This window comes from Humulus lupulus, chromosome 8 (genome assembly GCF_963169125.1).
Source record: "Humulus lupulus chromosome 8, drHumLupu1.1, whole genome shotgun sequence".
Classification (NCBI taxonomy): domain Eukaryota; kingdom Viridiplantae; phylum Streptophyta; class Magnoliopsida; order Rosales; family Cannabaceae; genus Humulus; species Humulus lupulus.
The window spans coordinates 22,623,472-22,645,928 of record NC_084800.1 but is presented as its reverse complement, the minus strand read 5'-3'; the positions used below and the strand labels follow the sequence as shown (position 1 = coordinate 22,645,928).

The 22,457-nt window shown below is 32.5% G+C and overlaps 1 protein-coding gene across 2 annotated transcripts; it reads left to right on the top strand.

Annotated features, from left to right (window-relative positions):
• Positions 1 to 10,801: 10,801 nt before the first annotated feature.
• LOC133796326 (pleiotropic drug resistance protein 1-like) lies at positions 10,802 to 21,526 on the top strand. Of its 2 annotated transcripts, XM_062233795.1 has the most exons (23): positions 10,802 to 11,404; positions 11,523 to 11,643; positions 11,752 to 11,840; positions 12,009 to 12,093; positions 12,212 to 12,371; positions 13,608 to 13,684; positions 15,980 to 16,033; positions 16,123 to 16,213; positions 16,322 to 16,623; positions 16,707 to 16,988; positions 17,095 to 17,411; positions 17,515 to 17,675; positions 17,783 to 17,886; positions 17,996 to 18,152; positions 18,264 to 18,466; positions 18,568 to 18,900; positions 18,982 to 19,272; positions 19,356 to 19,439; positions 19,565 to 19,698; positions 19,838 to 20,065; positions 20,171 to 20,342; positions 20,443 to 20,697; positions 20,807 to 21,526. In XM_062233795.1, exons 1-23 carry the CDS (start codon positions 11,037 to 11,039, stop codon positions 21,068 to 21,070), a joined length of 4,332 nt encoding a protein of 1,443 aa, XP_062089779.1. In that variant the 5' UTR covers positions 10,802 to 11,036; the 3' UTR covers positions 21,071 to 21,526. The 2 variants fall into 2 exon arrangements, with proteins under 2 accessions (XP_062089779.1, XP_062089780.1); XM_062233796.1 differs by lacking the exons at positions 10,802 to 11,404; positions 11,523 to 11,643; positions 12,009 to 12,093 and having other exon boundaries at positions 11,755 to 11,840.
• The last annotated feature ends 931 nt before the right edge of the window (positions 21,527 to 22,457 follow it).

Sequence of the window (22,457 nt, the reverse complement as noted above, 5' to 3'; positions counted from 1 at the left end):
ATGGTAGATGTAGGAACAAGTTATTGGGTTTTGAAGCCCACAACACGAGGAGCACGATGGTGGTGACGGATCGGCAAACGGATGCCCGAGGTGGCCGAATCGCAACTTTGAAGTCGCGGGGTGGCCGAACTTAAATCGAGTGGTTGAGGCGTTTAATCGGCGAGTGAGCTCTAGATTCCTGCGTGGGTCGATAGTTCGGAGGCCTCTGAATCCAACGGTCCGGCGCGTGGCTAAAAATGGTGGCCGGAAAGTACTCCTGCGTCGTCGGCAACAGTAATACGCAGAGGAGAGAGAGAGATAGAGAGAGAGAGAGAGAGAGAGAGAGAGAGAGAGAGGTTTTCTGAGGAGAGAGAGAGAGACTCGGGTAAAAAAGAAAGGCTGAAGCCTTTTCTTTTCTTTTTTTTTTATTTTTTATTTTTAAAATTACACTTGGACCCAAAATATTAAAATTCTTTTCAAATAAGCCCTTTAGCAAAACTTTCTTAATTTTATAAAAATCCCCAATTAAAATTATATGACATTTGGGTCCAATACTTGACTACTCAAGTTTCTCTCTCTTTAATCTCATTAAAAACATAAAATCATATTTTAAACACTGTTTTTCCATTACTATTTCTTAAATTTGTAAACTTGTACATTTTATGTATTAAAACTCTGATTTATTATAAATAAATGTATTATGAAAATGTTGGATATTACAGTATACATTAGACTCCCAATAGCTGAAGCGTAGGGAATCTTTTGCATTTCTTGAATTTCAAGGCTTGCTTTAGGGCATTGCTCAAGACTAAATTTGTCTCCTTTAACGACAGGGGTATCACCTGGTCTACAATCTTGCATGCCAAACCTTTTGAGTACTTTATCGATATAGCTCTTTTGTGATAATTCAAAAATACCCCGAGAACGATCTCGATGTATTTGAATTCCTAAAACAAAAGAGGCGTCACCAAGATCTTTCATCTCAAAATTTCTTGACAGAAATCTCTTGGTTTCATGCAACATGCCTATATCATTTGTGGCAAGCAGTATGTCATCAACATACAAAACCAAGAAAACATGTTTACTCCCACTGAACTTGTGATACACACAATCATCAACAGCATTCATCTTAAAACCAAACGAGAGAATCACTTGATGAAATTTGTGGTACCATTGACGGGAAGCTTGTTTGAGCCCATAAATGGATTTGGTCAATTTGCAAACCATCGTCTTTGGATCTCCCGACACAAAGTTTTCAGGCTGCATCATATATATTGTTTCATCAATGTTTCCATTGAGAAATGTTGTTTTCACATCCATTTGATGAAGCTCTAAATTATAATGTGCAACAAGTGTCATGATTGTCCTAAAAGAGTCCTTTGATGAAACTGGAGAAAAGGTCTCCTTAAAGTCAATCCCTTCCTTTTGAGTATATCCTTTTGCTACAAGACGAGCTTTATACCTTTCCACATTACCTTTGAATCCCGTTTTGTCTTAAAAATCCATTTGCAACCAATCGGTTTCTTTCCTTCTGGTAATGGGACAAGCTCCCAAACTTTATTGTCTTGCATAGACTTATACTCTTCATTCATTGCTTCAATCCAATTTTGAGAGTTAGAACTTTTCACGGCCTGATGAAAGTTGATTGGGTCATCTTCCATCATTCCATTGTCATCCTCGTGTTCTTGGAGAAATATAATATAATCATTCGAAATAGCACTTCTCCTTTCTCTCGTGGATCTCCTTAATGACACTGGTTCTTGAGGTTGTTGAGTTTGCTCTTCTGGAGTAATTACCTCATTTTCATTTGGGGTTTGTTGAGGTTCCATATTCACTTTCTGATCAATGATAGGTGTAGGAACCTGAATATTGTCAAAAGTGATAGCAGAAATTGGGTTTGAATCCAATTCCTCTTCAAAAGAAATATCTCTAACCTTATTTCTCCCCCCAAACTCAACATCCTCGAAAAATGTCGTAGTACCCGTCTCAAAAATATTTTTAAGTGTGGGATCATAAAACTTATAGCCCCTAGATCGCTCAGACTAACCAATAAAGTAGTTGCTCACTGTTATGGAGTCCAATTTCTTTTCATGTGGCCTATAAGGCCTTGCCTCAGTTGGACATCCCCAAATGTGAAAGTGCTTTAAACTAGGCTTTCGGCTTGTCCAAAGCTCATAAGGTGTTTTTGCAACTGCTTTAGTTGGTGCTCTGTTCAGAATGTAAGCTGCTGTCTTTAATGCTTCTCCCCAGAGAGACTCAGGTAAGGTAAAATGAACAATCATGCTCCTTGCCATATCCTTAAGAGTCTTATTGCGTCTTTCAGCTACACCATTCATGCTAGGTGATCCTGGCATGGTGTACTGTGGGACAATACCGCATTCCTCTAGGAATTTAGCAAACGGTCCTGGACGTTGTTCGCCTGAGCCATCATATCTACCGTAGTACTCACCACCACGATCGGATCTGACGTTTTTAATCCTTTTGCTGAGTTGATTCTCAACTTCAGCTTTATAAGCTTTGAACACATCCAGAGACTGTGACTTTTCATGAATAAGATATAGGTACCCATAACGTGAGTAATCGTCTATGAATGATATGAAATATTGTTGACCATTCCATGATGCTGTAGGGAATGACCCACAAATATCTGTATGAATCAATTCTAAGACATCTGTAGATCTGTTGGCACCTAATCTCTTAGTTTTGGTATGTTTTCCCTTGATACAATTGACACAAACATCAAAGTTTGTGAAGCAAGAGACTCTAAAATGCCATCAGCCACAAGACGCTCAGCTCTACCTTTTGAGATATGACCTAAGCGCTTATGCCATAATGAGGGTGAATTTTCCTTATTTAATTTGCGTTTAGTTCCACGTGATTCAACATGCAAGGTTTCATTATAGGATGCAATTGTTTCTAGCAAATAAAGGTTGTCATAAGCATTCAAGTAACCAGTTCCAACAACATTTGAATTTAAAGACAAACTAAATTGATTGTTTCCAAAAGAACAACAATATCCAAATTTGTCCAATAATGAAACAGAAACTAAATTCCGTCTAAAAGACGGTACAATAAAAGTGTCTTTTAAATCCAAATAAAAACCAGTTCCTAATAACAACCTAAAATGCCCAATAGCTTCAACTTCTACCGATTGTGTAATGTCCCAAATTTCCTAATAAGGTTTAGGACCTTGATTAGGAGGCCGGGAGGGCCATAATTGATTTATTATAGTATTTAATGATTATATGCATGTTTACGTGAATTATATTATTATATGATGGTGAATGCATGCATATGGGCTCATATGTTAATTATGAGGGTAATTTTGGTAATTTGGCCACTGTGGGCGTAATTGTATATTTTGGGTGCATGATTGTGATTAATTAATTTTACCACATTGTATGTGGATTGGTTCGAGCTATCGGCATGAGAGGATCATGAGATGTAAGTGTTCGGTCTAGTCATAACAGGTTTAGGTTCGGGGCTCGAGGTGAGTCTGGGGGTGAATTTAATGATTAGAGCATTACTGGGAATTAAAGGGTAATGGGATATGATTTATTGGTATTTGGGAATGTTGAGATTAGCGGGAATTGGAGAGCGTTAATTATGATTAACGGTATAGGTTGAAAAGGACGATTTTACCCTTGGGAGTGCTTGGAAGCCTTTAAATGACCTAGGGGCATTTAGGTCATTTGGCTTGGATATACATGAGGTTTAGTAGGCTGTAGAAACAGAGCAAAACAGAGCCCAACCTCATCCTTACTTCCTTTCTCTCCCGTACAAACTTTCCATCATCCTTTTCTTTGAATTTTGAGAGCCACCTTGAGGAGTTAAGCTTGGAGATCAAAGGGGGAAGCTAGGGAACTTGTCACAGCCATTAAAGGGGATTCAAAACCGTGTTTGAGGTGAGTTATAGTTATAAATTTAATGGTGTGCTCTGTTTTTGAGTTAAGTTTTGAATTTCTTAAGTTTTTAAGCTTAGAATTGGACTTTGTGAATTGTTGAGTTTTTGGTTGGTTTGAGCTTCAGGTTTTGGTGGTTTAGGACCATTGGGAAGTTTGGTAACTTTGGTTTGGTGATTTGGAGATGTTTAGATGGGTTTTTGGAAGGTTTTAGAAGTGGAAAAACGAAGAAAAATGGTTGGTGCGAAGTTGGGCCGCGGCCCTAGCTTGAAGAAGGTGGTGGAGGCTCTGTCAGGGGGGCGCGCCGCGGCATGGTCCATGTAGGGCCGCGACCCTTAAGGGAAAAAAAAATACTAAATGGTGGTTTTGTGATGGGAACTTAACTCTAAGGGCCTAGGATCGATCCTACTACCTAGTTGAGTGGGATTGATATTCCGGAGGCTTGGGTTGGGTTTGGAAGTATTTAATTACTCATTTTGATGAGGTTTTATATTTGGTTATGACTAGGTGACTGCTAATGGACTAGAAGTTGATCGTTCTCAAGGGTCGTTCTTTTAATCGTTCTCGCTCGAACCCGAGGTAAGAAAACTGCACCCCGTATGTGACATGCATGGCTATGATTCATGCATGTTGGATGTTTAAATGTAAACATTGATAGCATAATGAATGCTTGGCGATCTTGCCCATTTGCATATGATTATTAATGAGGCATGCTGGGTGATTAAGTGTGATGCATGTGATGCACGAGAAACATGTGATTAGGGCATGCCATGAATGATGAATATGAGATTGGCCAGAGCTTGAGTCTTTGAGTTTGTGCATGATCATGATTATGCTAGCAACTGTTTAGTAAGCATGCTAAATGCCCTATTCTTGGATAATTGGCATATGATACATACTGATAGCATTGCTTATTTGTGCATGGCACTGACTAATTAGTCAGATTTGGCAAAGGTGCTAGTATCAGCTGTGAAGCCGTGACTCACTAGTCAGGTTCGGCGGTGATACTGGGCACTGGTCACGTTGCACTGAATCGTCAGACAGAATTGGCAAAGGTGTTAGTATCAGCTGTGAAGCTGTGACTGAATAGTCAAGTTCGGCAGTGATACTGGACACTGGTCACCCAGAATTGGCAAAGGTGTTAGTACCAGCTGTGAAGCTGTGACTGATTAGTCAAGTTCGGCAGTGATACTGGACACTGGTCACATAGCGCTGACTGATTAGTTAGAATGGTCTTAGCGTGGTTCACGCAAGCCAACGGAGATTAGATCTAATCGATTACTAGCATTGAATGACTCAAGGAGCATTAATGCCTGACCAACCCTGAGGGTCGATGAACAAACAGAGCTTGAAGGCTAGTGGCTTACCTATCAGCCACTCTCTTGCTAGAAAACAGAGCTTGGAGGCTAGTGGCTTACTTAACAGCCACTCTCCCGCTGAAAAGAGAGCTTGGAGGCTAGTGGCTTACTTAACAGCCACTCTCCCTCTTGAATTATGTGATGTTTACTCATTGGTTTGGAAGCTTTATGCTCCGTTTGATTATAACGATAATAATTTAATAATGCTTATGTATAGTGTTATGTTTTCTTGCTGGGCTTCGGCTCACGGGTGCTATGTGGTGCAGGTAAAGGCAAGAGGAAGCTGGACCATCCTTGAGTTGGAGAGCTTAGGTGATGACGTGTACATATGCAGCTGCTCGACCGCCACGGCCGAGGTTTAAAGTGGAACTAGGGTTGAACCCTGTTTTGCCGCTTAGAACGGCTTGTAGTAAATATTTTCTGTAATAAACTCTGAAATTTATATTTTTGGGATCCCAATGTATATATTAAACGTTCTAGTGAAACGTTACATCTTAACCTAAATGTTTAATCCCTAAATCGCTAATCATACTTAGATCACGATTTTGGCCAAATGACTCGATTAGCGAGTTTAGCACTGTTTACAAGGCACACCGTAACGGTCCCAGGAGTTGGGGCGTTACAGATTGTCCATCGCCCACAAAGATGTGTCTTTCACCATCACTTGGCTTTCGGTAGCTCAGACAACCCTGCATAGAAACACTTATGTGAGTAGTAGCACCAGAATCTATCCACCAAGTGTTTCTAGGTATTAAAGATAAATTAACCTCAGAACAGACCAAAGTAAGAAACATACATTTCTTTGCACGCCATGCGTGATATTTTGTACATTCCTTCTTCACATGTCCAGGCTTGCCACAAAAGAAACAACCTGTTGGTTCCTTATGTTGTTTCTTTTGCACTAGACCTTTAGCAGCTTCATTTTCATGCTTTCTTTTCTTGCCCTTATCCTTAGAGGCACTGGCCAAGTGAGCACTTTCAGTTTTATCTTGCTTCAACCTTTCTTCCTCTTGCACACAATGAGAAATGAGCTCGTTTAGAGTCCATTTCTCCCTTTGACAGTTATAACTGACTTTGAACTGATTAAAATGTGCAGGAAGCGATATCAAAACCATAAGAACAAGCATATCCTCAGAAAGCTCGATCTTAAGTGCCTTAAGTTTTGAAGTAATTTGGTACATTTCCATAATGTACTCCCTAACATTTCCTCGACCCTTATACTTCATGGACATCAAGGAAGCCAAAAGTGAAGTCATTTCAGCCTTATCATTTCTAGCGAAACGTTTTTCAATTGCATCGAGGAAATCCTTGGCCTTAGTGATCTCTTCAGATTCTGTGCCTCCGAAGGCTTCTGGAATGCATTGTTGCATGATCATTAGACTCATGCGATTAGAACGATCCCATTTCTCAAACTCCATCTTTTCATCAGGAGTGCTTTCTGCAGTAAGAGGTGAAGGTTGTTCTTGCCTTAATGTATAGTCTAATTCCATGCAACCAAGGTTTACAAGTAATTTTCCTTTCCAAGCCTTGAAATTTGTCCCATTAAGCATGAGAATAGAGTTAATGTTGACAGTTATTGTGGCAGGAGTAGATGAATTAACTGAATATATAACAAAATAACAAAAAACAAGCTCACATAAGAATCCATATAAAACAATAAAATTCAAATAATGGTTAATCCCATATCAAGATACCAAACACATCATTAATATCAAGTCTTTGGACAGTAATATTAACTGTAAGCGGTACTCTTGTTGTAGCGAACAACCATTGACAATAAATTATGTCAAACAATATGTAATCTTTGGACTAACATATTATTCACACACAATACCTTATAATTGTCACACATTTATCACCACAAGTATGTATGAAACTTGGCCAAATATTAACTCACATTTGGCTTAGTTAATAAATGCATAAATTACATACACATTATTATCTTGATATTTTAATTGAATTAATCTACACAAAAGTGATCACTTTGGTGATATTTTGTTTTAATTAATTTAACTAAAATATTAGATATCTTTAATTAAATCCAAAACCAAAATCAAAATTTATTGTTACTGTATTATTCCAAAATTAATAAACTGTATATAAGAAATATATACAGGCAAGTTAATATAAGCAATTACTGTATTATATGCATACAAATATAAGCAACCCCAAATTCTCCTCGAAAGAAACAGACATGATTACTTTTATATATATATATTTACAACTAATCCTTATATACATTAACGAAAACAGATATACATATATACCAACTGTAATGCTAATTTTTTTACAATATACATGAAAGTTCATATCTACATAACTTTTATATACATTAACGAAATTATCACAGTAGATATACAATTGGTATATATGTATATACTACAAAAGTTAACAAATATTCCATTAATTACATAACAGTAGATATATCTACATAACTTTTGAACAGTAGGATTAGAATTAGCACAGAATCGCATGAACTTTTATATGAAACATATATGTATATAATCTAATAATTGCAGATTGTACCGGAGTACACATATGCCATATATGTATATGCCATATATTATCAGTACGCATATGCCATATATTTATGTATATGCATATAGGCATATAGTAATTAACAGAAACAAAACTAAATAATTGCAGAAGATAGTAGAAGATCATAACACTTTAACAGTAAATCCTCAAGAATTAATTTAGAGATGACTCTGGTACCAAATGTTATAATTAGCCCTAATTAATTCAAGAGAATCAAACAATAAATAGTCAAAGATTAGCGGAAGCGTACCGGAGTCCATAGAATCGATTTTAGAGTGGTATGATCTTCCAATTTTGCATCAAAACTTTCTCTGAAACTTTTGTCTCTTGATGATGGGGATTCAAGAGTGAAAAGATACGATCTCCAAATTGGGGACCATTACCTCTTTATTAATAATTGACAAATCAGTAACTAATCTTTATTTACTATTTCTAATTTGGCCCCTCATCAAATCAGAAATTGCCTTTATGATATCCACATATTAAAATCATGACAATCATGCCCTTAAGTCATAAACTTTATTCCAAAATAGACCACATAATTTCGACTCATTTATATAATGACCCAACACACATTTTATATATACAATTGTGACCCAAATAAATAAATTTCTAACATACACAAGTTGCCAACTTTTTCCACCCAGTTTTAGTCAAAGGATATCATTATCAGGGGCGACTATTACAATATTAGGGGCGACTACTGATGTGTCGCCCCTGATTTCTTAAATATTAGAGGCGACACATAATCACCCATGATAAAGTCGCCTCTAAAACCATTATTTCTTGTAGTGTACGTACTTAATTAATGACCAAAGTAGTGCTTAATTTTTAATATTGCAATGAAAATTATAGATAGATTATAGTTTTTTTTTGTTGTTGTATGGTTCATTTTTTTGTAAATTAGTAAAAATGAAGTATTTTTAGCTTAAATTTAGTTAATAATAAACTATATATAAAATAATCTGATTTTTTTTTTGTATTTATAATTTAAATTTTTATTGCTGGTCTTTTGTAATAGAATGAGCTTGTAGGAAGAGAAAAAGAAAAAGGAAAAGTTTAAACTGTTTATTAGTTTAGAGTACTATTTTGTAATCATTTGAAATTGAGAATTTAAATTAGTATTTTAAAAAAATAAAGTGACCCAGAATTAATCTTTTTTTTTTAATTTGTGTTTTTTCTTGATTTTGGTCTTAAGGTTGATAAAGCAATGAGAGTTTTTTTTTTTATTAAAGTCTAAAATTTCTGAAGAAGGAAGATTAGAAAAACATATTTAATATATTTTTTCAATGAAAAAAGAGAAGCAAATGATTGAAATTGGGGTTGGATCTCTATTTGACGTGGAATCTTACATCTATAGATATTAGTTTTAGTGTTGTCCCAAACAATAATGTCGTTCCTGAAAAAAAAATATGTAGAGAGGAGATATATGGTTGAAATTTCTTCCAGTGGAAAGATATGTTAATATAACTTAAATTTATTAAAGCAGGAACCAATTAATTACTGACATTAATTAATATTTGGCAGCTCATATACATGTGTATATATATTGAGTAATGATATGTGCACTAAAATTATGTACTAAAATATTACAACAACTGACATCACAATTTTATTTAACTAATCAAATTTATATTGGGACGTACTATTTTACATATCAGTTGGTGAAATATTTTGGTGCATAATTTTAATACACATATTATTACACATGTATATTTAGTAATTAAGTTTTTAAGAGTGAAAGTGCACATATAAAAGCGTTGAACGATGATTTTTATCACTTTGCTAGCTAGTTTTGAGGTTGGGCATTGGTTGGTTTCCACAATAAAAGAGGCAAAAGAAAAAAGTGTCAAAAACTTGTAGGTAGATATGGCAACTACAACCCTAGCAGAAGGACCATATATGTAATTAAGTAGTGAGTTAAAACTAGTCTCTAATCTACCTAAAGTTGGTAATTAATAATATTATTGAATTGGGTAGCATGATCTACCATACTTGTGCCAAATTATGGGAGAGATTGGCAAATTAATTGTGAGAGGGAATACTAATTATATATTATGAACCTTATTATGTTGACACCACATGAGTTGGTATATTGTTTATATATAATTTTGAACTTAAAATCAGGATCTTCTTATTATAATTTAGAATATTAAAAAATTTAATTATTCTTAAATAAAATCTCACTTCATCCTGTTGAGATATGCCTTGTACTATACTAGGTATCTCATGGGTATGAAAATGTAAAATAGAAAATTAATCATTTAATTTAAAATCAAAGTACACTAAATTACAAACTAATAAGTAAATGTATTAAAGAAACACAATGAAGTCAAATTTATATGATTATTCTGTTATATATATGGAACATAGCACAATATTAAAGAAATACACTTGTTGTGAAAAAAAGTGATGCTCCACAGCAACATAGTTATATATATTATGATAATATGTGTAGTTAAACATTATACATTGACGTAAGTAAGTCCCAAATTTAATAAATATAATTGGCTAAGTAAAATGACACCTTCGTTTGTATAATGTTTAGGTGTATATATTATTACTCATATACGTATATATAGGATCATGCAAATAAAATTAAATGTATATGCAAATACTGTAGCCAAGCCTTACCTGAGATGAGTGAGGTCCAAGACAAAAATGCAATTTTTCAAATTTTTATAATAAAATGTTATTTTGTTAAAAATTGAGATTTTTTAACATGTGAAAATTTGACATTTTTCAAAATTTGGGGCCTCTATGGGGATGGAAGCTTTAGACTTGGGCCTAGCCCGCCTATAGTTAGGTCCGGCCCTGACTGTAGCCGCGGCCATGCATGTGAGATATGACGATTGCAATATCCAATTCTGTTATAATAATATATGAAGCATAATTTTCTTACTGTCTTGAAAGTGTGAAAATTTATGATAGCGATTACTCTAACTAAATTTAAAACGTAACTTTCCCTTTCCATACAATTATACAGCTATAAATAACATCATCAAGTTTTAATAAGTTACCCGACATTAATTTTTGTTGTAGCTATTCCCTTATTTTTTCCTACTTCGACAAGCTTTTTCTCATTTTCTTTTCCATATAAACAACGTATCCTTAGAGGAGTTTTAATTAATCACAATTTTTTTGGTTAATGGGATTTGGTATATATAATATATATACACATTATATGAAGAAAATTTGTATTTAAGGGGTATTGGGGAGTTTAGGTCGATTCAGAGACAATATCCATCATAGTTTGAAAATGGAGGTGGGAGACCTCTACAGAGCCGGTAACAGCTTCAGAAATAGCTTGAAAAGTAGTAGTTCTTCAGCATGGAGAAGCAATAATAATAATAATAACAATAATAATATTGAGTTTTTCTCAAAGTCTAGAAGAGAAGATGGTGATATAGACGATGAAGAAGCTCTCACATGGGCTGTACTCGAAAAGCTTCCAACTTATGATCGTTTAAGAAAAGGGATTCTGACTACTTCTAAAGGAGAGCCAACTGAGATTGATGTATTCAATCTTGGTCTTAAAGAAAGGAAAGACTTGCTTCACAGATTGGTTAATGTTGCTGACGAAGATAATGAAACTTTTTTGTTGAAGCTCAAAGAACGTATTGAAAGGTACACGTAAAAGCAATATTAAACATCACATAGTAATAATTAAGTAGCTAGTGTTTTTTATTTATTAAATAATATATATTTTTTAATGACTATCTTTTTGTACTATATTTATTTAAAGGGTTGGAATTGATCTTCCTACTATTGAAGTGAGATTTGAGCATGTCAAGGTGGAGGCAGATGTTCATGTAGGAAGTAGAGCTTTACCTTCATTCCTTAACTTCTGCATTAATATACTCGAGGTAATATAAATTAATAATAATAATAATTAAACCCTGCATTAATTTATTATAATCCAATATATATTATATTTCCTTCTTCCAATAATTTATTTTATTTCTTTATTGAAGATTTTCGTAAGTTCTCTGCCAATATTTAAAAGCAAAAGAAAACATTTGACCATCCTTGATGATGTTAGTGGAGTCATAAAGCCAGGAAGGTTTGTAAATCTAATTAAATTATGCTTTTTGCTTTTGTGTATCATTACTTTATTTATATTATATATATATATATATTAATTTATATTTTTGTTTTGGAGTCCTCAAATCATCATCACATGCATCTAATTAATATTGTTATGTTCTTAAAATTACCACAAAACTATTAGATTGACATTGCTGTTGGGACCTCCAAATTCTGGCAAGACCACACTTTTATTAACCCTAGCAGGAAAACTTGCCTCGAATTTAAAGGTGAACAATAAATTTATAAATAAATAGATAAAAATCAACTTGACTTAAATGTAATTTTTTTTAATATTAAAACTTACAATAATATAAAAGTATAAATAAACATATATATTTGGTGCAGTTTTGTGGGAGGGTGACATATAATGGACATGAGATGAATGAGTTTATTCCCCAAAGAACAGCTGCCTATATTAGTCAGCATGATGTTCATCTTGGAGAAATGACCGTAAGAGAAACTCTATCTTTTTCTGCAAGATGCCAAGGAGTAGGGACACGTTACGGTCAGTTATTTATTTATTTATTTTTTGTTGCAAAATATGTACTCTATTTTTTTTAATTAAATGTTGTATTAAATCTCTAATAAATATTTTTAATGATAAAAGTCTTCAAAATTCATGTTTTTGTAGGCTACCAAATAATCTTGTCGTTAACTACACAAGTGTCTCCCGTTTATATTTTTCATTTTTATTTTAAACAATGAAAATGCAATGATAAAAAAATCATAATATATTACATAAGGAGAAAAGAAAAAAATTCCGCATATCAAATAAATTATCTATCTACATTAACATAACGAGTATGCGAGACTAATCCACTAGAAGTTCTTATTGGCATAGCAATATTCATTACGTAAGGACTGGAAAGTTGAGCTTAATAAAACATATCTAGAAAAGATTCTAAATTATTAAAATACAAGGATTCAAATTGAACAACCACTATTTATTTTGACTGAAGAAGACAAATGAGTACAATAATTTTTTTAAATAATAATATAAGATATTCATATATGAAAATAATATATATTATTAAATAATGAGTAAAATTAATTTAAAATAACTAAACTACTTTTTTTTTTCAGGGAATCATTATTCTTTAATTAGGAGGAAATAGATTTCTATTTTAATAAAAAAAAAAGAGAAAAGGTAATAAAATAGGAAAGACATATTATTATTATTAAACATCAATCACAATATAATAGATGTGATCCTAAAATAACCACAACAATAAATATTATCATTAAACAAAAATTACACACCAAATAAACTAAATTGAAAAATTAAAATCTTTTGTCAAAAATAATAATTAAAATCTCAATAAATCAATCAAATTAAAAATATAATAAACTTATTAAGTGAATAGGAATACTTCAAAGTTGTCAAATTTTCATGGAATCAACAATGCAAAACTTAACATGAAAAAACAGAAAGAAAAAGATAATAATAATAACAAAATAGAGAAAATCAGTTTTAATTTATCTCATCAATCCTTGTTATTCAATTTATATATATACTATATTTATTATTTGTTATACAATTTTTTTTGGAGAGTTGTTCTCATACCTTGTTATTCAATATTCCTGCGAGTTGTTCTGATAATCAATATTAATTGGATTCAAGTCAACGTTAATAAAAATTAGTGACTTACCTTACTTATATTTTGTATTTATAGAGAATGGTCATTAATTTATGTACATATTTAAATTTATATAAGATTTGTTTACATGATATATTTTGCAGACATGCTTGCTGAATTGTCAAGAAGAGAGAAAGAAGCAAGTATTAAACCGGATCCAGACATTGACGTCTTTATGAAGGTGAGAAAATTTCATAAAAAAATAATAATTAAAACCAAAACACCCCTTCATTATGGCTAAATTTCACGGTTAGTCCTCCATTATTTTTAAATATCAAACTTTATTATCTTAATTATAATTAATTAGGAGTGTGTGGGAAGAAATTATGGCACGTGTTCCTGATAGAGTGTTGTTTTCTTATTGAAAATAAATGGGATATTCCTGAATTTTATTTATTAAAAAGTAGGTGATACTTTTTGCGTTTTTAAAAAAAAAAAAACAAATATGAAATGTAGCCTATAGTTAAAAGGATTTATACTTTTATCCCATTATTTGTATGGACATTGATTTTTGACAAATTTTTTTTAAGACCCTGTTTTTTGTAAAATGATTCAAATAAACATCAAAAACTCAATTTTGATGAAGAAAAAATTAAATATAACAATACAGTTGTTAGGCAAAATGATTTTATTTTTGTTTTAAATTGTTAGTTTGGTGAGTTATTTATAATTTTAGCTCAGAAAATTTTGACCAAAATCGAGTTTAGGGTTATATTTGAACTATTTTATAAAACACATGGTCCAAAAAGTCATTTGTCAAAACACAAGATCTAAATATGTAATTGGACAAAACACATGGTCTAAAAAAATATAAACTCGTAAAAATATGCTCCTTATAAATAAATACTAGCTAAAAATCAACATTACTTAATTTTATTTAGAAAATATATTAATTTATTTTTATTATATTTATTTAATTTAAAATTTTAAAGCTAACAAAAAATTATATATAAATATATATTATTTAATTAATGATACTATAGTAAAAATATGCTGCTTATATATAAATACCAGTTAGTCAACATGGTTACTTAATTATTTTTAGAAAATATATTAATTTATTTTTATTATATTTTATTAATTTTCATATAAATTTTAAATACACAAGAAATATCATATATTACAAAAGAATTACATAAAATTATTAAAAAAAATTAAACCAGAACATTGTCTATAGTTTAAAAAAGAGTATTGATATTTGACACCTTAATGTGCCAAACACCACACTAGGTGACACCTCATAATTGGTTAGCGATACCCCATAATATTTATTTAATTCAAATATGTGTGACCCAATATTGAATTGCTCCAATAGTGATACGTTATCTCCTTATGGTGTTGGACACTACTGATGCCCTTTAGGCCATCTCCAACCTATAACACCATATATGGTGTTGCACCAACACCAAAACTAAGGAATCCTAGCACCATATTTTTTCCATTCCAACCACAACACCAAAAATTATATTTTTTATTATTATATTATTTTATCTTATATATAAAATAATAAACATATATATTTATTATTAAATACTAATATAAAAAGCAAAATAGTACTGTTTTTTGTTTTTGCAGTTGCTACAGTACCCCACCATATTTGGTGGGGTACTGTAGCTTGACAACATAATGATGAGATAAATGAAGTTGAGTTGGATTTGATTTTATGTCTTTTTAGCACTATATTTGTTATTTTGCAGTCCGGTTGGAGTTGCCCTTAGCAATCCTCTTTAAAAAAATATAATATAATTTTATTGTTAAAAAAAAATAAAAAATCGTTAAACCAACCATTAATTAGATACACAATTTTTATATATTAAAACATGATTCATTTTAGTTTTAAAATTAAATATATATTTTTTGAAAAAGTTCTACGAATTTTAATGAAATAAAATATTAAAGAATTATAAAGAAAAACTATGAATTCAAAAAAAAAAATTAAAAACTTTACTTATTTAATTTAAAATTTTAAAGCTAACAAAAAATTATATATAAATATATATTATTTAATTAATAGTTAGAACAATTAAAATAAGAAATTTCTCATTAAAAAACATAAGATAAGAAAATATGTATATTTATGTCTTATTTCACTATTACATATATGTTTGGATAAACAAAATACATTAAGTGACAAAATAAATAATTAATAAAATGAATAAAATAATAAATTTAAGCACATAAATATTTTTTGCTTATAATTTTAAAAACATAATTGATAAAAATAATATGAAATTTTAAAATATGTGATGAGAAATTATTATGACTCATTTATTATTATTATTATTTTTTTAATTTATTTATCATATTTAGATGATATTATAAATTTTTATTTATTTACTTTAGACGATTTTAAAACTAACTGTACTAAATACCTAAAAAGATATATTAAATCTACATTTATAATACATAAATATATATTATTTAATAATAATGAAATTAATAAGTTGGGGTTATATGTTTTATTATTGTATTGTAGGCAGTGTCAACAGAAGGCCAAGAATCAAGTGTGATGACGGATTATATTATTAAGGTGAAATCCCTCTAACGTATGATTTTTATTAGTTCTTTCGAAAATAATTTCTTCTATGACTTAATTACTGAAGAATGCGTTAATTATAGATTCTTGGTTTGGAAGTATGTGCTGATACAATGGTAGGGAATGAAATGTTGAGGGGTATCTCTGGAGGACAAAGGAAACGTGTCACAACTGGTATAACAATCAAACTTCAAAGCTATATAATTTATATTTATATATATATATATATATGTCACACTACTCTTTAGACAAAAATAATAATTTATGACAATTCAATTACAGGGGAGATGCTTGTTGGGCCAGCAGGGGCGTTGTTCATGGATGAGATTTCAACTGGCTTAGATAGTTCAACCACATTTCAGATTGTGAAATCACTTAAGCAATTTGCTCACATCTTTAATGGAACTAATGTCATCTCTTTACTCCAGCCAGCACCAGAGACTTATGATCTTTTTGATGATATCATTCTTCTATCCGATGGCCAAATTGTGTATCAGGGTCCCCGTGAAAATGTGCTTGAATTCTTCGAATCTACTGGTTTTAAATGTCCTGAGAGGAAAGCTATTGCTGACTTTCTTCAAGAGGTGATCACTTCGACTATATATATATATATATATATTTATAGAACTAGAGCTAATAATAATACCATTTGTGTAATGATATTTAGGTGACATCAAGGAAAGACCAGGCTCAATATTGGGCAAGAAGAGATGAACCTTACAGGTTTGTCACTGTAAATGAATTTGTTGAGGCATTCCAATCGTTCCATGTAGGACAGAAAATAGAGGAACATCTTTCAACACCGTTTGACAAGACCAAGAGCCATCCAGCTGCTTTGACAACTAAACACTATGGTCTCAACAAGATGGATCTCTTGAAAGCATGCATGTCAAGAGAATACTTACTCATGAAAAGAAATTCCTTTGTCCAGATCTTCAAGATTTCGCAAGTGGGTTTTGTTTTCTTTGGTTTTTCTTCTTATACTATTGTTATGTTTTTTGAGTAGTTTTACAATATATATTGCCCTTTAATTCTTGTTTCTTTGCTTCTTCTAGCTTGTGGTAATGGGGCTGATTTCTGCCACCGTTTTCCTCAGAACTAAGATGCATCACAAGACTTTACAAGATGGTAATATCTACCTCGGTTCCTTGTTCTTTTCAACTTTGATGATTATGTTCAATGGAATGTCAGAGCTACCTATGACCATTGTCAAGCTTCCGGTGTTTTACAAGCAAAGAGACCTTCAATTCTTCCCTGCCTGGGCATATGCTCTTCCATCAATGATTTTAAAGATCCCTGTGGCTTTTATAGAAGTAGCAGTTTGGATGAGCCTTACATACTATACAACTGGATTGGAACCAACTGCCGTAAGGTACGTAGATAGGAAAAAAAGTAGGGACTTCATTAATTATTTGGATATTTGATGCTGTAAGTTTCTTTTCAACGCTTGGTTTTTATTTGATACGTTTTGGCAGGATGTTTAGGCTATATTTTATCTTCGTCATCATTAATCAGATGGCTTCTTCACTCTTTCGAGCAATTGCGGGCCTTGGTAGGAACATGATCGTAGCCAACACATTCGGGTCATTTGCATTGCTCTTGCTTTTCGTAATGGGCGGTTTTGTGTTGTCTAAAGGTACATTAATTACTACACTAAGACTCAAAAGAGAACATTTTTTCAGGTCATTGATTCATGGATGGCAATGCTTCCTTTGTTTTGTTTTGTTTTTATTATTTAAACAGATAACATCAAAAGTTGGTGGATTTGGGGTTACTGGACATCGCCTTTGATGTACGGTCAGACTGGAGTTCTTGTTAACGAGTTCCATGGAAACAAATGGAAACATGTAAAATGTTTCTCAAAACTTATTGGAAAGGAAGTTTTATAATCAGATATTTGTTTCTTGTGAAACAACCTTTTGATTTGTTAAAGGTTCTATTCTTTGTTTGTAATAGGTTCCACCTAACTCAACTGAAAGTCTTGGCATTCAAGTGTTGAAATCACGAAATTTCTGTAGTGACTCATATTGGTATTGGCTTGGCTTTGGGGTGTCGATTGCATATGTTGTTGTTTTCAACTTCTTGTACACTTTGGCTCTTACTTACCTTAATCGTAAGTTTGTTTTCTTTTATTTTGGATTATGTACTAAACAAAATCTCTTGAGAAAATTTCAATTAACGGAAAAAAGAAACTAAGACTAATTTCATACAATATATTGTGCAGCACTTGAGAAGATACAAGGAGTTTTTTCTGAAAATTCTGAGAGTGATAATATCCAAGATGGCAGAGATATAGAAGCCATTGAAATACAGCAAATAACAATAAACATGGGTGAAAATCAGAGTAAAAAAAAAGGAATGATTCTTCCATTTGAGCCACATTCTATTTGTTTTGATGATGTTGCTTACTCAGTGGACATGCCACAAGTGAGTTATTATCACTTTATAAGTAGCACATATATATTAAAATTATGAATCCGAGTACGGATTTTGCTCAAGAGTTGAAAATTTTGAACTTATACTTGTAGGAGATAAAGGTACAAGGCGTGGTTGACGATAAATTGGTTCTTCTGAAGGGTGTTAGTGGTAGTTTCAGGCCTGGTGTTTTGACGGCACTTATGGGAGTTAGTGGAGCTGGCAAGACCACTTTAATGGATGTGCTTGCTGGGAGAAAAACTGGTGGATACATCGAAGGCGATATTCGAATTTCTGGTTACCCAAAGAAACAAGAAACATTTGCACGAATTTCTGGATATTGTGAGCAAAACGACATCCACTCACCTCATGTTACTGTTTATGAATCACTGCTATACTCAGCATGGCTTCGTTTACCATCTGAAGTTGATACTGAAACCAGAATGGTAAGTGCCTTAAATAGCAAGCCAAGTAAAAAGAAGAAGCTAACAGATTTTGATGGTCTAATGTTATTATGTATTAAATAGATGTTCATTGAGGAAGTGATGGAGCTTGTGGAACTCACTCCACTGAGACAAGCACTAGTTGGATTGCCTGGGATCAGTGGTCTCTCAACTGAGCAACGAAAGAGGTTAACTATTGCAGTTGAGTTAGTGGCAAACCCTTCAATAATATTCATGGACGAGCCAACTTCAGGGCTAGATGCCAGAGCTGCTGCAATTGTCATGAGAACAGTTAGGAACACAGTGAATACTGGCAGAACAGTTGTATGCACAATTCATCAACCAAGTATTGACATCTTTGAGTCCTTTGACGAGGTAAGAGATCAAGGGTTCTCCAATATCAACTTCATGATCATATTCATATGAACTACAATTTAAAACATGTACTGTACTTGCAGTTGTTCCTATTGAAGGTTGGAGGAGAAGAGATATACGTGGGACCATTAGGCCGTCATTCTTGCCATCTAATCAACTATTTTGAGGTAGTATAGAACTGGATACACTTGTTTCGTTTCAACTGGAATTTGCTTTGAGCTTTTTAATAATAAGGCAACATTTCCCTCTTGTCCTCTCTTGCCAATATGGATGCAAATTTGGTCCTATCAAGGCAATTGAAGGTGTCAGTAAAATCAAAGATGGTCACAATCCAGGAACTTGGATGTTGGAGGTTACGAGTTCAGCACAAGAAATAGCTTTAGGTGTTGATTTCGCTAATATTTACAAGAATTCAGAACTATACAAGTGAGTACCCTTCTGCAATAATATCCACACATATAGATATATATATATATATATATATATATTAATGTTAGTATTCTGCCTAGCTAGCTAGGAGAAAAATGACTTAATGTATAAATATATTTATATGCTCCCAATTCAGGAGAAACAAAGAACTGATTAAAGAATTAAGCACTCCAGTTCCTGGTTCAAAGGATCTTTATTTCCGCACTCAATTCTCTCGATCTTTCGTCACTCAATGCGTGGCTTGCTTATGGAAACAACGACAGTCTTACTGGCGAAACCCACCTTACACCGCTGTGAGATTCATGTTTACCACTTTCATAGGCTTGATTTTTGGAACAATGTTTTGGGACTTGGGATCTAAGAGGTAATAAGTTATAATAAAAAGTCATAAAGAGATTATTGATATTTATACACACACATATATGTATATATATTTATAATCGTTCAATTGTATCTAATCAAAATGCAGGTCGAGTAAACAAGATCTGACCAACTCATTAGGATCCATGTACGTTGCTGTTATTTTTATCGGTGTCCAAAATGCTGGATCTGTACAGCCAGTAGTCGACGTAGAAAGAACAGTCTTTTATAGAGAAAAAGCTGCAGGAATGTATTCAGCTTTTCCTTATACATTCGGACAGGTATTATAACAACAAATTGATACTGTTAATAACTGTCTATATACCATTTATTGAATTCATTTTATATGTATATATACTGATTTTTTGTTCATCATTGCAGGTGGTAGTCGAGATTCCATACATTTTCTGTCAAGCCGTAGTTTATTGTTTGATAGTGTACTCAATGATAGGCTTCGAATGGACTGCCAAAAAGTTCTTTTGGTATTTCTTCTTCTCCTTCTTTTCAATGCTTTACTACACTTTCTATGGCATGATGGCCGTTGGAATCACTCCCAATAATCACGTCGCTTCCATTATTTCGTCTGCCTTCTACTCAATATGGAACCTTTTCTCAGGATTCATCGTCCCTCGAACTGTAAGTTTTCTTTTTTAATTGAAGAGCTAGCTAGTTCTTGATTATTATAAAGTGAGTTACAATTACTGATATTATGATTGTTTGGTGTTGTGCAAAACTTCGAACACAGAGGATACCAATATGGTGGAGGTGGTACTACTGGGCATGTCCAATAGCATGGACCCTATATGGACTGTTGGTATCACAGTTTGGAGATGTGGAAGATGTGATCAACGCTGAGACAGGACAAACAGTGAAAGAATACTTGAGAAGCTATTTTGGCTTCAGGCATGATTTCTTAGGAGTTGTTGCCTTCGTCAATGTTTTGTTTGCTCTGCTCTTTGGAACCATCTTTGCCTTTTCTATTAAGTTCTTGAATTTTCAAAAGCGATAGATTTATATTAATATATATACTGGAAGCTACTTCAACACATCTTTTTTTGCAACACCAATATATTATTTTTCTATTTCGGTGGTACCTGTTATAATCCCAAATATTTTTATATGATGGTGTACATTATAACTATCTAGAACATTCTACAAATTTTCAAGAAATTCTGAATAAATTATGGTACCGAAACAAGGTCTAAACTCTCTGTTGCATGCGTACTTGTTTTTTTGTGTACGCGTGTAAAATTTGACAGTTTGAACTCTGTTTTCGGCTTTATAAACTATTCAGAATTTTTTGAAAATTTGCAGGATATTCTAAATACCTACAATGTACATCGTCATATAAATTTTTTTAGGATTATATCTAGTCGTTCCCTATACATATAGCTTGTGATATCCTAATAGATACGCTATAATTTATCTTTTGATCCCAAATAAAGTGTGTTTATCTTTTGCTGTAGTGTTCTCCAACTTCCTCACATATGTATGTTTATATATATAAATAGTAATTCAATTTATTTTTATTAGATTTATTTATTGAATTTATTAATTATTTTATTAAATTTGTATTATTGTATTATATATAAGAATAATTGTTGTTGATACCGTTTTTCATCATCAATTTAATTATGTAGAGCAATAAACAATTAATTTAGGAAGAATAGAGGAAATTAAAAAAATTTAACGTGGTTCAGTAGTTATAATATGGCTATGTTCACGAGTCACTATTATTATGAACTCTATGCAAAAGCTTCAAGTGAGAGTAATTTGGCAGAGTCTCTTCTCAGTACAAAATTGTGTGTGTACAAATGACCAAGTCCAGACTATTTATAAATCTAGTTGTAGGAATATCTCTTCCTAATTCAGGAAAGTTACAATCAAATTTTAAATTCAAATAAATATTGGAATTAATATTACAAATCAAATGCATTAATTACATAATAATCCATGTGGTAAATGCATCATCTAACTCGAACGTTGTTTTAATGCGCTTTCGAGATCAGCCAAACTTCAAGCTCACCATTTCAGTTGTTGCCTCCTCCTCACTCGCGAAGTCGATCAAACTCAACCCTTAGAGAAGGTTGGTATCTTCGAGCCTGCAACTCATGCTCGAGCGCTGATAGCAGATCTGGAACTGTTTAACAATTTGTACAAGTGTACTACTAACACTTATTAATCCTGAGCTTACTTTTTTACGAGCCTACATTTCGAGGCTATCTATTTAATCTCGAAATTTGGGTGTAACATTTTGTCCCCTCAAAAGTGTTGGTTCGAATCATCTGAGAAGGAAACTTTTGAACTTCACTTTCAAAAAACGTGCCTACCTACCACACTCGAGTATAGACACGTGTCATCAGGGGATTGCATACCAAGAGTACTTAAGTACTTTT